General features: G+C 52.5%; 1 protein-coding gene across 1 annotated transcript in view; it reads left to right on the top strand.

Annotated features, from left to right (window-relative positions):
• Positions 1 to 12,061, top strand: part of B4GALNT3 (beta-1,4-N-acetyl-galactosaminyltransferase 3) — a 57,113-nt gene that overhangs the window by 36,164 nt on the left and 8,888 nt on the right. Inside the window, exons 4-14 of the mRNA XM_083858642.1 lie at positions 3,597 to 3,692; positions 4,222 to 4,312; positions 5,114 to 5,214; positions 5,559 to 5,626; positions 6,149 to 6,227; positions 6,617 to 6,683; positions 8,371 to 8,502; positions 8,863 to 8,972; positions 9,416 to 9,516; positions 10,152 to 10,228; positions 10,776 to 11,742. Of these exons, the coding sequence (XP_083714768.1) occupies positions 3,597 to 3,692; positions 4,222 to 4,312; positions 5,114 to 5,214; positions 5,559 to 5,626; positions 6,149 to 6,227; positions 6,617 to 6,683; positions 8,371 to 8,502; positions 8,863 to 8,972; positions 9,416 to 9,516; positions 10,152 to 10,228; positions 10,776 to 11,742 (1,889 nt within the window). The remainder of the gene's footprint in view (positions 1 to 3,596; positions 3,693 to 4,221; positions 4,313 to 5,113; positions 5,215 to 5,558; positions 5,627 to 6,148; positions 6,228 to 6,616; positions 6,684 to 8,370; positions 8,503 to 8,862; positions 8,973 to 9,415; positions 9,517 to 10,151; positions 10,229 to 10,775; positions 11,743 to 12,061) is intronic.

The following is a 12,061-nucleotide window of genomic DNA, read 5'->3' on the forward strand; positions in this document are numbered from 1 at the left end:
CTCTGTGCCCTGTTTATCATTCCCTGGGCTGAGTGCAGCTCGCAGCTGATTTGCCTCTGTGATGCCAAAGCTGCCTGGGATTAAATTAGGAAAGCCTTCTCTTCTCCATCCTGCTCCAGTTACAGGGCAGGAGGTCGTGTCTCTGCTGCTGCAATCCTCTCAGCTTTGCTGCTTGCCCAGTTCTTCCTTCCCTGGCCTCCTTGCTCAGCAGGAGTCCCTGGGTGTTTGGTGCCACCTTCCAGATAGTTTTGACAAGATCAGGTTTGGGCTGGAAGAGCTCTGGGTTGTGTGTGCTCCTGATCCTCCTCTATGGTCAGTTCTTGTAGCAGGGCTGACAATCTAACATTTCTCACTAGAAGGAGATGGAAAAAGCAAAGTCTATTACTGCTGTGCTGCAGGGCACACTCACACCGTGCTGGCAGTGCCCTTGTGTGTGACCTGTGCCTGTTCTATTTCAGCAGGGTGATAAGCAGCTGGAAAGAGGTGTTGGGCCAGGGAGGAACCTCAGGGGCAGGAGAAGCCCTCTAAATGGGAAGGTCACATAAAACCAGCTCCCATTGAAGGCTCAGACTCCTGGCCTCTATTCCTGCTTCTGGCCAGATCAGTCTATACAGAATTTTCAAAGCAGATGTTTTTAAGGGGAGAAGGGGAACTTGTTGTTTGCTAGATCCCAAATTTCCAGCCCTTTACAGAACAGGGCCAGGTATTCAGGCTGGGAAGTCAAACACAGTAACCATGTTTTAGAATCACATTCTAAAAATCATGTTTTAGAAAATCCACTGACATTTCTGCGTGCATGAATTGAGAATGGGGGTGATGTTGCTCTGTAACTGCAATCTGCAAAAGCCCCAAGCAGGAGATTCATACAGCATGTTGCATGAGAGGAGACTCATATAGCAAACAGGAATTTCTCAGCTGCCTGTCATGGGCAGCTCTGAATTGGGTTGGAGGGGCTGAGGTGATAGAGTTTCAAAACAGCTGCTACACTGATGACTCGTGGGGGCCTAAAATTAAAGCCTAGCTCAGTTTTCAGTCCCAAAGCAGCACTTTGAGCAGCCAGCACTTATCTGTCAATAATGTTCTTTTTTTTCCCTTTAAGAGGAAGCAGAAACTAAGTTAAGCTGCTGTAACTCAGGAGAAAATCTTTTGTTTTAAAAAGATTTTAAAATCACATGCAAGGAACACTTATTTACCATTTAATTATTTCTAGTAGCTGTGACTGCAAGAAAGCAAAGTGATCTCATTAACTCCTGCCAGAATCTCCTCTCTGGAGGCTTTGTAAAGACTTTGGAGGCAGGAGTGCTGGGCTAGAAATCCCAGGAATTACCTCTTTCAGTATTGAAGGTGCACCTAGTACAGTGGTGCCTGCCTTATTCTGTATTAGGCTGCCCTCTCCCTAATACTGCCAAACTGCAGTCAAGTGTTGTATGGCAATGGGACTGGTCCAAGTTTTACTCTGCAAGCATTTGAGCAAGTCCAGCCAGTCCTTTGGGATTTGCCTCAGGAATATCTGGGTTTGCATTTGGGCAGCCCCTTGTCAAAGCCAGCCCAGCTTCACTGCAGTCCTGAGCCTTGAGATCATCCCCTGGGTCTGCATTGGCAGGAGTGGACTGCAGTGCCAGCCTGTCCACAGTGTGGCAGTGTTGTGCTACTTTTCACAGGGCTCTGAGCCTGCTCTCTGCAGTTGTGCAGGCAGTTCTCAAAAAAAAAAAAAAAAAAAAAAAAAAAAAAAAAAAAAAAATCAAACCAGCATCACTTGTGGATAGCAGCAAACTTGCACAGGACTCAGCTTCTGGCAGTGATTCTCTGTGGGAGCCCAGCCTGTTCTGCTCACTTCATGTTCCACAAGAAACAGCAGTTGTCATTATTTGATTTGGCTGAGAAAAGCAGTGTAAGACCCTTGGGTGTGAACCTGGATTTGGCCAAGGGGCACGGGACTGCACAGCAATTAAATTCCAATTCAGTGTTTGTCACGCTTGCAGTGATTTATTTGTATCACAAGTTCCTGCAGAGTCCCAGGTTTCTTTTGGCTGCATCCATCACCCTGAGCCCTCTGCCTGTCTCTATTCTGATTCTGTGCTCTGAGCAAGTACATCCACTTTGTCTTGCTGCTTTTCCTTTTGTCTGGTGGGCAGAATTCAGGCTGAGGGATGCCAGCAGAGGAGGGAAGAGGAGGGAGATGTTAGTGGGGGCATGATGGGCTTGCAGACATCCATCAAGCCCTGGCAGTGGGGACACCAGAGAGGAGGGCTGGCAGGACACCACTCCAGAGCAGCAGTCAGTGGCTGTGATTGTGCTTTGCCTGGCACACAGAAATGGTTCTCACGTGCACGACTAAAGTCCACAGCTCGCAAGGAGCTTTACTGGTGCACAGCCAAATCTGCTTCACAGCCTTCCTTCAAGGCACAGTTTATTTCCAAACACACCCCCAGCCCACCATCCTGGGGACAATAACTCACTGAAGAAGTTTCTCTGGCAGCAGTGCACGGAGAGGCTGGACCCTCCTGCACTGAGCTGCTCCAGGCCTGCTGGAGTCTCCCCAGTGAAAAGTAGGAATTTGCTGCCATCTGTAGACATTTGGGTGCTGTTCAGGCTGTTTCCCCAGCCCTTATATAGGCAAGGCAGCCACAGCAAAACCTCCCCGGTCCCAAGGCAACCTATTCCTTTCTTCAGCCTTTTGCCATCTAAGGTAGCTTGTTCTGTCTCCAGCTTATTTATTCTCCACTGTTGGGTGCCTGTGCTGCGAGGAGGGATTCAGCAGCAGCTCCTCTGGGGGCAGGCAGAAAGCTTGGACCTTTCTGGGGGGCAGGCAGTGATTCCTTTCTGACAAGAATAAAGTCTGTCCTTTGGAGAGCGTGTTGCTGAAGTGCAAGAGGGGCCAGCAAGCTTTTCCCAGCCCAGCTGTGCTCCAGGTCTCAGCTGGGCGCTGACAGCCTCTCCTGCCAGGGCTGGGGACCTGCACTCACACTGCACAGCCTCCTGTGCTGTCTGGCTGGACTCCCACTTCCCTCAGTGTGTCTGTGTCTCTGCAGACACACAGAGGCCACTGACCTGCCTGTGCTGCTGCTCCCTGCCCTGCCCTGCCCTGCCCTGCCCTGCCAGGCCTCCATCAGCTTCACCTCCAAGACCTGCCTTGAGGAGTGATCTGCCATCTCCCCTCCCTAGGGCATCCCCTCTTCCTCAGGTCAGGAAAACAGCTCTGAGATAGTGAGAGAGCCCAAAACATCTTCTTGAGGAATGTAAGATGTGACATCATGGGGAGCTGTTGCCAGCCTGTAGCGTGTTCCACACCATGGCCTCACCACAGCCCTCTGCTCAAACCCCTCCCTGATGGAGCAGAGCCCAGCCATGGAACTGAGATGTCCCCAGCATGAGCACAGGTCCCTGGTGCCATTCCATCCTGTCTGCCAACCCCACACCCTCAGCAGATGAGCAGCAGTGCTCTGGACCCACGTCTCCTGCAGACCAGTCCATCAGGGCAGAGGAATCCTCCTCACTCTCCCAAGTCTCCAAGAGCAGGGCCATGGCCAGGGCTGTCAGAGCAGGGACACAGGCATGGCTGCAGCACTTCATGGTGCCCGACTTCTACCTTCTAGTTCCAGGGCCAAGCCAACCTGCACGTGTTTGAGGACTGGTGTGGCAGCTCCATCGAGCAGCTCAGGAGAAACCTCCACTTCCCCCTCTTCCCTCATGTGAGTAGGACCATCCATCCACTGTCCTGTCCCAGCCCAGCTCCCAGGGGATCACCCTTGCTCCCTTCATGTCGTGTCCCTGCCTCCCTCTGTTTGCTCCTTGTTAAAATCCACCACTCCCCTCTCAAGCGCCCTGTCTGTGCTCCTGCTGAGGGAGCAGGAAACTTTCACAAGGGTTCAAGGGTGGCAGCTCTTGTGCTGCACAGGGGAGGGTCATTTCACACGTGCTGCCTGCCAGGGCTCACACACGGGCTGAAGGAGCCCTGTATTGGTGCTCTCCTTCCAGGTGGCTGGGAAATGCCATGTTCTGTCCCCACCATCCCCCATGCAGCTTTGCCCTGCTCAGCAGCACCTGCTCCACCCCATTCCTTACTTGGTTTGCTCTTTCCCTCTGCCTCCATCACATCCCATACCCCATCCTCCTCTCAAAGAAAACCCTCTGCCCGCCTGTCCCAAGGGTTTTGATTCTCCCCTTGTTCCTGTCACATCTAAAATTGCTATTCTGAATTTTTTTCTTCTTCCACCTCAGACAAGAACTACTCTGAAGAAGTTGGCCGTGTCCCCAAAATGGACCAACTATGGTCTGCGGATATTTGGTTACCTGCACCCTTTCACTGATGGTGAGGGTTCTGAGTGCCTTCACTGGTGCCTCCTGTCACCTCCCCTCCAGGTGCCCCCACCCTTGGGTGCAAGCCCAAAGCAGGTCCCTCTCGTGGGTGGTGTGCGTGCCTGGAAACACATTTGCCCTGCAGGGGGGAAAGGGAAAGCACAGGGGGAGCAGATGGGAAGTGCTGGATAAATAACTGTGCTGTTGTCAGTGCTCAGCCCCACGGCGTGCGTGAGGGCACGAACAGTCCCTGAGCTTTGCCTCCCTCCCTTCACGGCCAGGGCTGCCCATGACATCAGTGATGTCCCTTCTGTCCCTGGGTGCACCAATGCCGTGTGACAGCAGAGGACATCTGTGTCCCCCAGCTGCATGCCTGTGCCCTGGGCAGCCTGCTGGCACTCACCCTGTGTCACAGCCTGCAGCTGCCACCCCCTGACCCAGACAGAGTGAGCCTCAACACCTCTGTCCCCCTCTGGGGTCCACGTGCACATTCCTCCATCCAAACACAGCATCTCACACAAAATCCTGCTCTGGAAGCAGCAGGGGTGTCAGGGGAGGCTTTGCACAGACTTCTCAGCTTTCCAGGTTAGATGTCAGGGGAGGCCAGTACAGGAGGGACAGTGAACCTGTGACTTCTCTAAAGTTTGTTTTCAGTCACAGCAGAGTTAAGAGAGAGCAGAGAGTTCAGAGGTGGGAAGGTGATGATATCAAAAGGGAAGGGTGGTCTCACCAGGAAGAAGCACAAAGGCAGCATTTCAGAGGAGCAGGATCTGTTTGTGCACAAGCCCTTCTCACTCCCTCCATCTCTCCACAGGGCAGTTTCAGTTTGCCATCGCTGCTGATGACAATGCCGAGTTCTGGCTGAGCACAGATGAGAAGCCCTCTGGTGTCCAGCTGCTGGCCAGTGTAGGCAAGGTACAGTACAGCTTCTCCCATCCAGGCTTTCCTGTTCCTATGGGAACTGAGACCCTCCTGGCTTGCTGCTGCCCTGGACTAGCCAGGTTTCTCTCCTTGCCCAGCTCCAGACAATGTGATGCCAGATGGGGTATGACATGTGATACTTAAGCCAGTTACCTCTTGGCAGTCCCTTGTTCACAGTTAAGGGACTTAAATCTGTCCACAGGTGATGGGTTTCACAGATGATTTACCAGGAGGAACTGGGAGGAAGAGGGAGTTCAATTTTCTGGTTTTGTCATTGTCAGTGCAATGACAAGGGAAGAAACTCATCTTAACTAGAGCCATCCTCTGTCTCTTCACAGACAGGGAAGGAGTGGACTGCACCAGGAGAGTTTGGGAAATTTCACAGCCAGAAGTCAAACATAGTGAGGTGAGTGGGCAAAGTCCCTCAGTCCCAGCCACCTCTGCACATGACCAGGAAATCACAAGGACAAGGGAAAAGCACTCAGGCTTGTCCTGAAGAGTTTAGCAATGCAGAGAAAGGGATTACTCTGGGGTATTGCCAAAGTTTTGCTGATTTACTGAGGTGATGCAACACTGAATTTTTCTTGCCTGGAGCAATCAGCCCCCAGCACATCCAGGCTCCCCTGTATGAATTATATCCCAAGCTTCCTGCCCTGGAACTGGCCAGGTTTCCCAGGGACCAAAACCCAGCAGGCAACACTGAGAGGGAGTTATTGGAAATTAACTGAGGAGGGTCTGGAGTGCTCCAGGTGCACAAGTGAAGCCACCTATCTCACTGTCAGGATCTGGACTTTCTTGGCAGGGCTAACCCTGCCTACCCTGAGAATTAGGTTGTTTCGTGGGTGTGGTTGCTCTCCACTCATTGTCTGCTGACAAGCTAAGAAATGTTCCCTAATGCTGCTGGTGACAGACACCTTGTTCTCCGCAGGTTGTCAGCAGCAGGCAGGTACTACTTTGAGGTGCTGCACAAGCAGGATGACACAGGAACAGACCATGTGGAAGTAGCAGTGAGTCTGTGGGAATGGTGGTCCCGTATATGTGTCCCCAGACAGCTCAGGAATGATGTTTGTAACCATTTTCCTCCTTTCCCTGGCCTCAGCTCCTCAGTGCATGAGGTGCAGCTAATCCCTTCCAGAGCCCTTCCCTACCTCTGTGTGGGATAGCCCTGGCCATGTGTCAGGACCCCTTCCTCTGCTTACCTGGGATAGATCTGCCTTCTCTGGGCTCTGCTGCAGCTTTTTGGCCTTTCCTGGACTGGATGTGTCCTGGGGGATCTCAGCTCATTCCCAGACTTTCCTGCTGGGTAAATTCAGCCCTAGTAGGAGTAGTGTGTTCCTTTTATTCAGGCTTGGTTAACTCCATAGGTTCTTCATTTCAATGTGTTTCTCTGTTCCAGTGGAGGCTGAATGACCCAGAAGCCAAGTTCAAAGTCATTGACTCCCAACATCTCTCCCTTTTTGCCAGTAAGTATCTTCATCACAAGTTTTCCCTCGCCACCTCCCCATTCTTCCTAAATGTATTGGCATCCAGTGTTTCACCATGAATCATTGTCTAGCCAGGCAAATACCAGGCAGACACATCATTGGGACAGAAAGGTGGGGACACTTCTGGAGAAAGACTTCTGGACAAGGCTGTGACTCATTGTTAAACACAGGAGAAGTGCAAGCAAGATTAGGACATTATTCCAGGGAGGTCTAGAGGTAGTGAGGAAGGGCAGAGAGGGGAGGATGCAAAGGTGAGAAATGTTGTAGATTGACTGACACAGGATGGAGTTTGCCTGCTGAGAGCCAGGGGGAACGTGAGTCCCAAGGCCTGGGAGCTGTGGGGGTGTGCTGGGCACAGCCAGGGACAAGGGGCTGCTGGAGCACTTGAGGGGATTTCACTGACTCTGGTCCTGAACACAGCAGGACACACTGGCAGTGCTGGGAGTGCTGCTTTCCTCTGTACCAGCCTCCAGTCTCTTCCAGTTGGTGCTGGATTGCTGCAAACACATCAGTCCAGTCCCTCCTGTTTTGTAAACCCTTCTTAGCACATCAAGTGATGGTGTTAGCAGTTAAGAAGCTCCTTAGTCCTGTTTACCCTTGGCCAGCTTTGTTAGCATCAGTTTCCTCTGCCAGCATTCCCCCTTTCCATATCTACTGCTGTTCCCTTCCAGCATTTCTGGCCTTTTATCCATACCAGCCCTTTTGTGCATGGAAGATTCCCTGGTGTAGTCAAGACATCTGTTTGCTGTGTCTGGGATCACAACCTGCTGCTGTATTTTCTGAATCCTCCCATCTGGCTTGGACTGGCCTTTCCATTCCATCTTCATCCTTTTACCTTCTGCACTTTTCTTCTTACTAATTACCTGTAGAATAGAAGAGTGACATTCCAGAAGATCCTTTCGTGATTAGCTGTAGTCTGATTTTTATCTGTTGCCTTCTGCCCACAGTTTTTCCCTATAGTTTTTCATATTAGCCTTTGGCTGTATCACATAACATCCCATTCTTTCTGGGGCCCAGGTAGTTCAGTACCCAAAAGTTGCACACCAGTGCCCTTGGCAGGATATTGCTTTTCCCTCATGGATATTTATTCAATTCCCCTCATTTTAGAGTAAGATCCATGGAGACACAAACTCCTGTGGCAGCAGCACCCAAGGAAAAATGTAACCAATACCCAGTCTTGAGTTTGAGCTTCCTGTTGTTCTTGGCTTACTGTGGGGCTTCATTCCCTTTCTGGGGTGACATCCTCCTCAGCCACTGAAGGTCCTTCCCCAAGGTCCTCATCCTTTTCCAGCACAGGGAAAAGCTTTGCTCCTCGGGTTTCTCTTCCCATTTATCTCTCTTTATCTCCTTTGAAAAGAAACTTATTACTAACAATACAGAGGTGTGCAGTAGTTCCTGCCAGCACGGGTTCTGTTCAGCACACACTGCTGGTGTATCCAAGGCAGGAGGTCATTTTCCTCCTCTGCTCATCCCTGTGTGTGTGTGTGATTTCAGTGAAAGCCTCACAGCTTCTGTATCTCCATCTGCCCGGGTCAGAGCCTTTCCTTTGCCTGTGCCAGAGGCACCATTAGTGCCATTTGGAAAGGGCTGGCACTGCAGAGAGGTGCTTTTGGGGACCAGCAATAAGTGATGCCATGTCTCTGGCTGTGCTCTCCCTGGTTTGCAGACGAGACGCTGCTGAGGATGGATGAGGTGGGGCACATCCCGCAGACACTGGCCAGCGGCAGGGCCCGGGCTGGCGGCAGGACACACCCGGCTGACATGCTGAAACCTGACCCCCGGGACACTCTCTATGAAGGTAACACCTACCTGAGCAGGTAACTGCAGCTGGGGAGGATTGTCCTACACTGCAGTTATCCCCACCATGCTTTTTCATCCCTGAGAATAAAGAGAGAGGGGCAGCTACAGCATCAGTCACTGCAGGAGATAAAGCACAGACTAAAGCCAGCTCCTCATTCTTGGTGTCCAGCCCAGACAGCATCCCCAAGTATATTTTTGTGTAAGCATCTTAAAGGGATGTCAAGAGTTGAGCTGTGCAGGAAGGTTTGTTTAATCCGTGTGTCACTATTTCCCGTGGCTGAATAGACCCAGAGGCAGGTGGGGTGGTGTGTGGGTTACAGCAGGGCTGTCCCTCAGCCTGGCTGTGTGTCCCCTGCAGTGCCGCTGCTGAGCCGGTCCCGCCTGCGCCAGGCACTGCCCGAGTGCCCCTACAGACCCAGCTACCTGGTGGATGGATTTCCCCTGCAGCGCTACCAGGGACTCCAGTTCGTGAGTGGGGGTCCTCTCTGGGGCTTGTCCAGGGGTACAGGGCAGGGGGAAGAGATCCTGCTGGCCAAGGGGGCTGAGCTTGCCTTGGCAGGCTGAGGGTTTCATTCTCTGGGGGAGGGACTGTTGTATGTGTGGGTTACTAAAGCCACAGACATCTCTTCTGGAGGGCTCGGCCACCTCTCCCCCAGTTAGTTCTCACTGTGTTGTAGGCCTTCAGCTCACAGTGAGAGAGGTGGACAGATGCTGAGGGTAAAAGGCACATGTACCCTGGCCTGCTTCCTTCTGTCTTCCATTCTCACAGCCTGCTGCTGCAGAGGCACAGAGTGAGCAGCTCCTGCTCCCTGTGAAAAGGGCTGGTTACCCTGCAGCTGTGTCTGGGTCACCTTGGACCGATTTCTGGCATTTATGAGGGTTTCACTTTGTCTTTCTCCCCTTCTCCACAGGTTCATTTATCCTTTGTTTACCCAAATGACTACAGCCGCCTGAGCCACATGGAGAAAGACAACAAATGCTTCTACCAGGAAAACCCTTATTATTTGGAAAGGTGGCATGCTGTAAATTTGGCTTTACTAGCAGGGTGGGGAGGAGCTTGAAGGCTGGAATTGGTGTGGAATTTCATGCTCACTTCTGTAGGGCTTGCTTAATTCTTAAAGATCCCCTAAGTCTTGCAAAACATGAAAGCATTTATAGTTTCTTTTGATTACTTAAGTGAAAATATGTTTAGGTCTCAAGGGCAAACTACCAGCGCTTTTCTTGCAGTGTTAACCCAGTAGCTGAGTCAGAGCATGTTTGTTCCCTTACATCAGGGAGTGTGTTCCCAGCAAGCTTGGCCTGCCAGTGGCTGGAACCTCCTGATAGCTGTCACTGTGAAAGCAAGCAATGCTCACCACCAGGCCTTTCTCTGGGGGAAGAAATGCATGTCACTCATCCTCACTGGTGCCCAGATCCCAGTGGTGGCCCCAGAAGAAAGATGCTACTTCCATGCTCCCTACTGCAACAGTCAGACACCCTGTGCAAGGACTCCCAGGCATTCAGGAGGCCTTTTCTGCAGGATAAGGAGAGTCATTTTCCCAGTAAGATAGCTGATTATGGCCTCCCTGTGCTCAGGATCTTCTTCCTTCTTCTAGGAAAGGGCAAAGTAACTTTTATCAAATTTGTGTTTTACTCTTTTCTCTGCAGATTTGGATTTTACAAGTACATGAAAATGGATCGGCCAGAGAAGAGCCTGGACTCTGGAGAAAACACAGAGCAGCCAGGTGATGTCAGAGCCCAGAGGATCCTTTTATCTGTCACTGTTGTGTGTGGCCTTGCAGCACCAGCTGAAAGAAGCTGTTGGCTTTCCATACCAAGGAAATCTCAGCCTTTCCCTGCCAGATTGCTGTGTCTGGGAGGAGACTTCTGCTGCCACTTTTACTCCCCTTAAAGTTGGGAGCTCACCAAACAGTGGGCTGCAGTGGACAGCATGACAACTCTCAGGCCCACAGCTTAGCTGAGGTGTAGTTTTATCAAAAACATGGCCAGGAGTGGCACAGCCAGAGGTGTGGCAGCCTGTGGTCACCCCTGCCCTGCAGGGCTGTGGGCAGAGCCACGTCCAAGGGCAAAGCCAGACCTCTGCACAGCTTTTGGCAGTGGTGGTGCTGAGGAGGCTGGTGCCAGCAAGAGCACGGGAGAGCATCCCTGTCCCTCTGAGCAGGAGAGACAGCAGAGAGGAGGGAAGTGGCTGCTCCCTCCCTAGGGATGCCTGGCAGGGCAGGGAGGGCAGCGGGAGGTGTGCCAGAGGTGTGACTTGGATTCGTCCTGCAGGCTCCCAGGAGGGGAACCCGGAGGAGCTGCAGTACGAGGAGCAGGACGTGGAGAGCACCAGGGTCCCCGGGCAGGCTGGCACAGGGAGGGCAGGGCAGGCTCCCAGCAGCGTGTGGGGCAGTGACAACGTTCACCTCGAGGACTATTCCCTGCGGGAGCGCCGCCGCCTCCTCTCCGTGCTGGGGGACAGCGCAGGAGAGGAGATGTGGAGCAGGAGGAAAAAAAGGGCTGGTGTCAAATCAGCCCTGCTGGCCTACAGCAACCAAAGCCTCAGCCTGACTGGCCTAGAGGGACACCCAGTAACGACGAGACCCCGGTTGAAAGCTGGAGTCAAAGACAATTCCAGGAGCCCCCCGCAGCACGCCAGGGCCAGCCAGGGGAGAGTGCCTGTCAGAGGGGCACACCCTCCTCCCAGGGCTGTGTCTCAAAGGCAGCAGTCTCTTGGCCACCCCAGGGACTCTGGGGTCACCATTCCCAAGGGGCTGGGAGCTGGAGGAGGCCTGGGCAGCAGGAGGGACTGGCTGCAGGCAGCAGGCACCGTGCCAGCTGGGAAGGAGAGCCCAGTGTCTGGGCAGGCTGGGCACCGCACAGTGAGCACTGCCAGCCCCAGCCAGGGGCAGCCCCGCAGTGCTGAGCAGCAGGACACCAAAAACGGGCACCAAGTGGGCAGAGGAGAGGCACAGGGGACGTCTCCTGTGAAGGGAAAGTCTGCAGGAACAGCAGAAGAGGAAGAGGCGGATGGGGAGCCGGAGGAGGAAGATGAGGAGGACTTTGATTACGTACCAGTGTTTGACCAGGCTGTCAACTGGGAGCAGACCTTCAGCATGAACAACCTGGACTTCCACATGCTGCGCACAGACTGGATTGACCTGAAATGCAACACCTCGGGAAATCTGCTGCTGAGAGAAAGTGAGGCCCTGGAAGTTACACGTGTCTTCCTGAGGAAGCTCAACCAGAGGACTAAAGGGTAAGGCACGGTGAGAAAAGCAAGGGGCACTGTCCCAGAGCTGGTTTACCATGCTGCACAGGGAATACTGTTATGTGAGTAACTGGTGAGAACCAGAGATGTGGCAAATACGATTTCAGGCAAGGAGTCTGTGTAAAACACTGAACTTTAGGCACACTTCTTTTGCCTGAGAAATGGTACTGGCTTTTGCTCGTACTCTTTTGTTACATGGTCTTGGTTCCTTTTCTTCTCAAGACTTACCATCCCTTCTGGCAAACAGACACACTTCCTCTAGCCTCCATAAGCTAAACAATCTAACTCCAGACCCTTCTGCTGAGCT

Source organism: Zosterops lateralis, assembly GCF_965231275.1.
Source record: "Zosterops lateralis genome assembly, chromosome: 4".
Taxonomy (NCBI): domain Eukaryota; kingdom Metazoa; phylum Chordata; class Aves; order Passeriformes; family Zosteropidae; genus Zosterops; species Zosterops lateralis.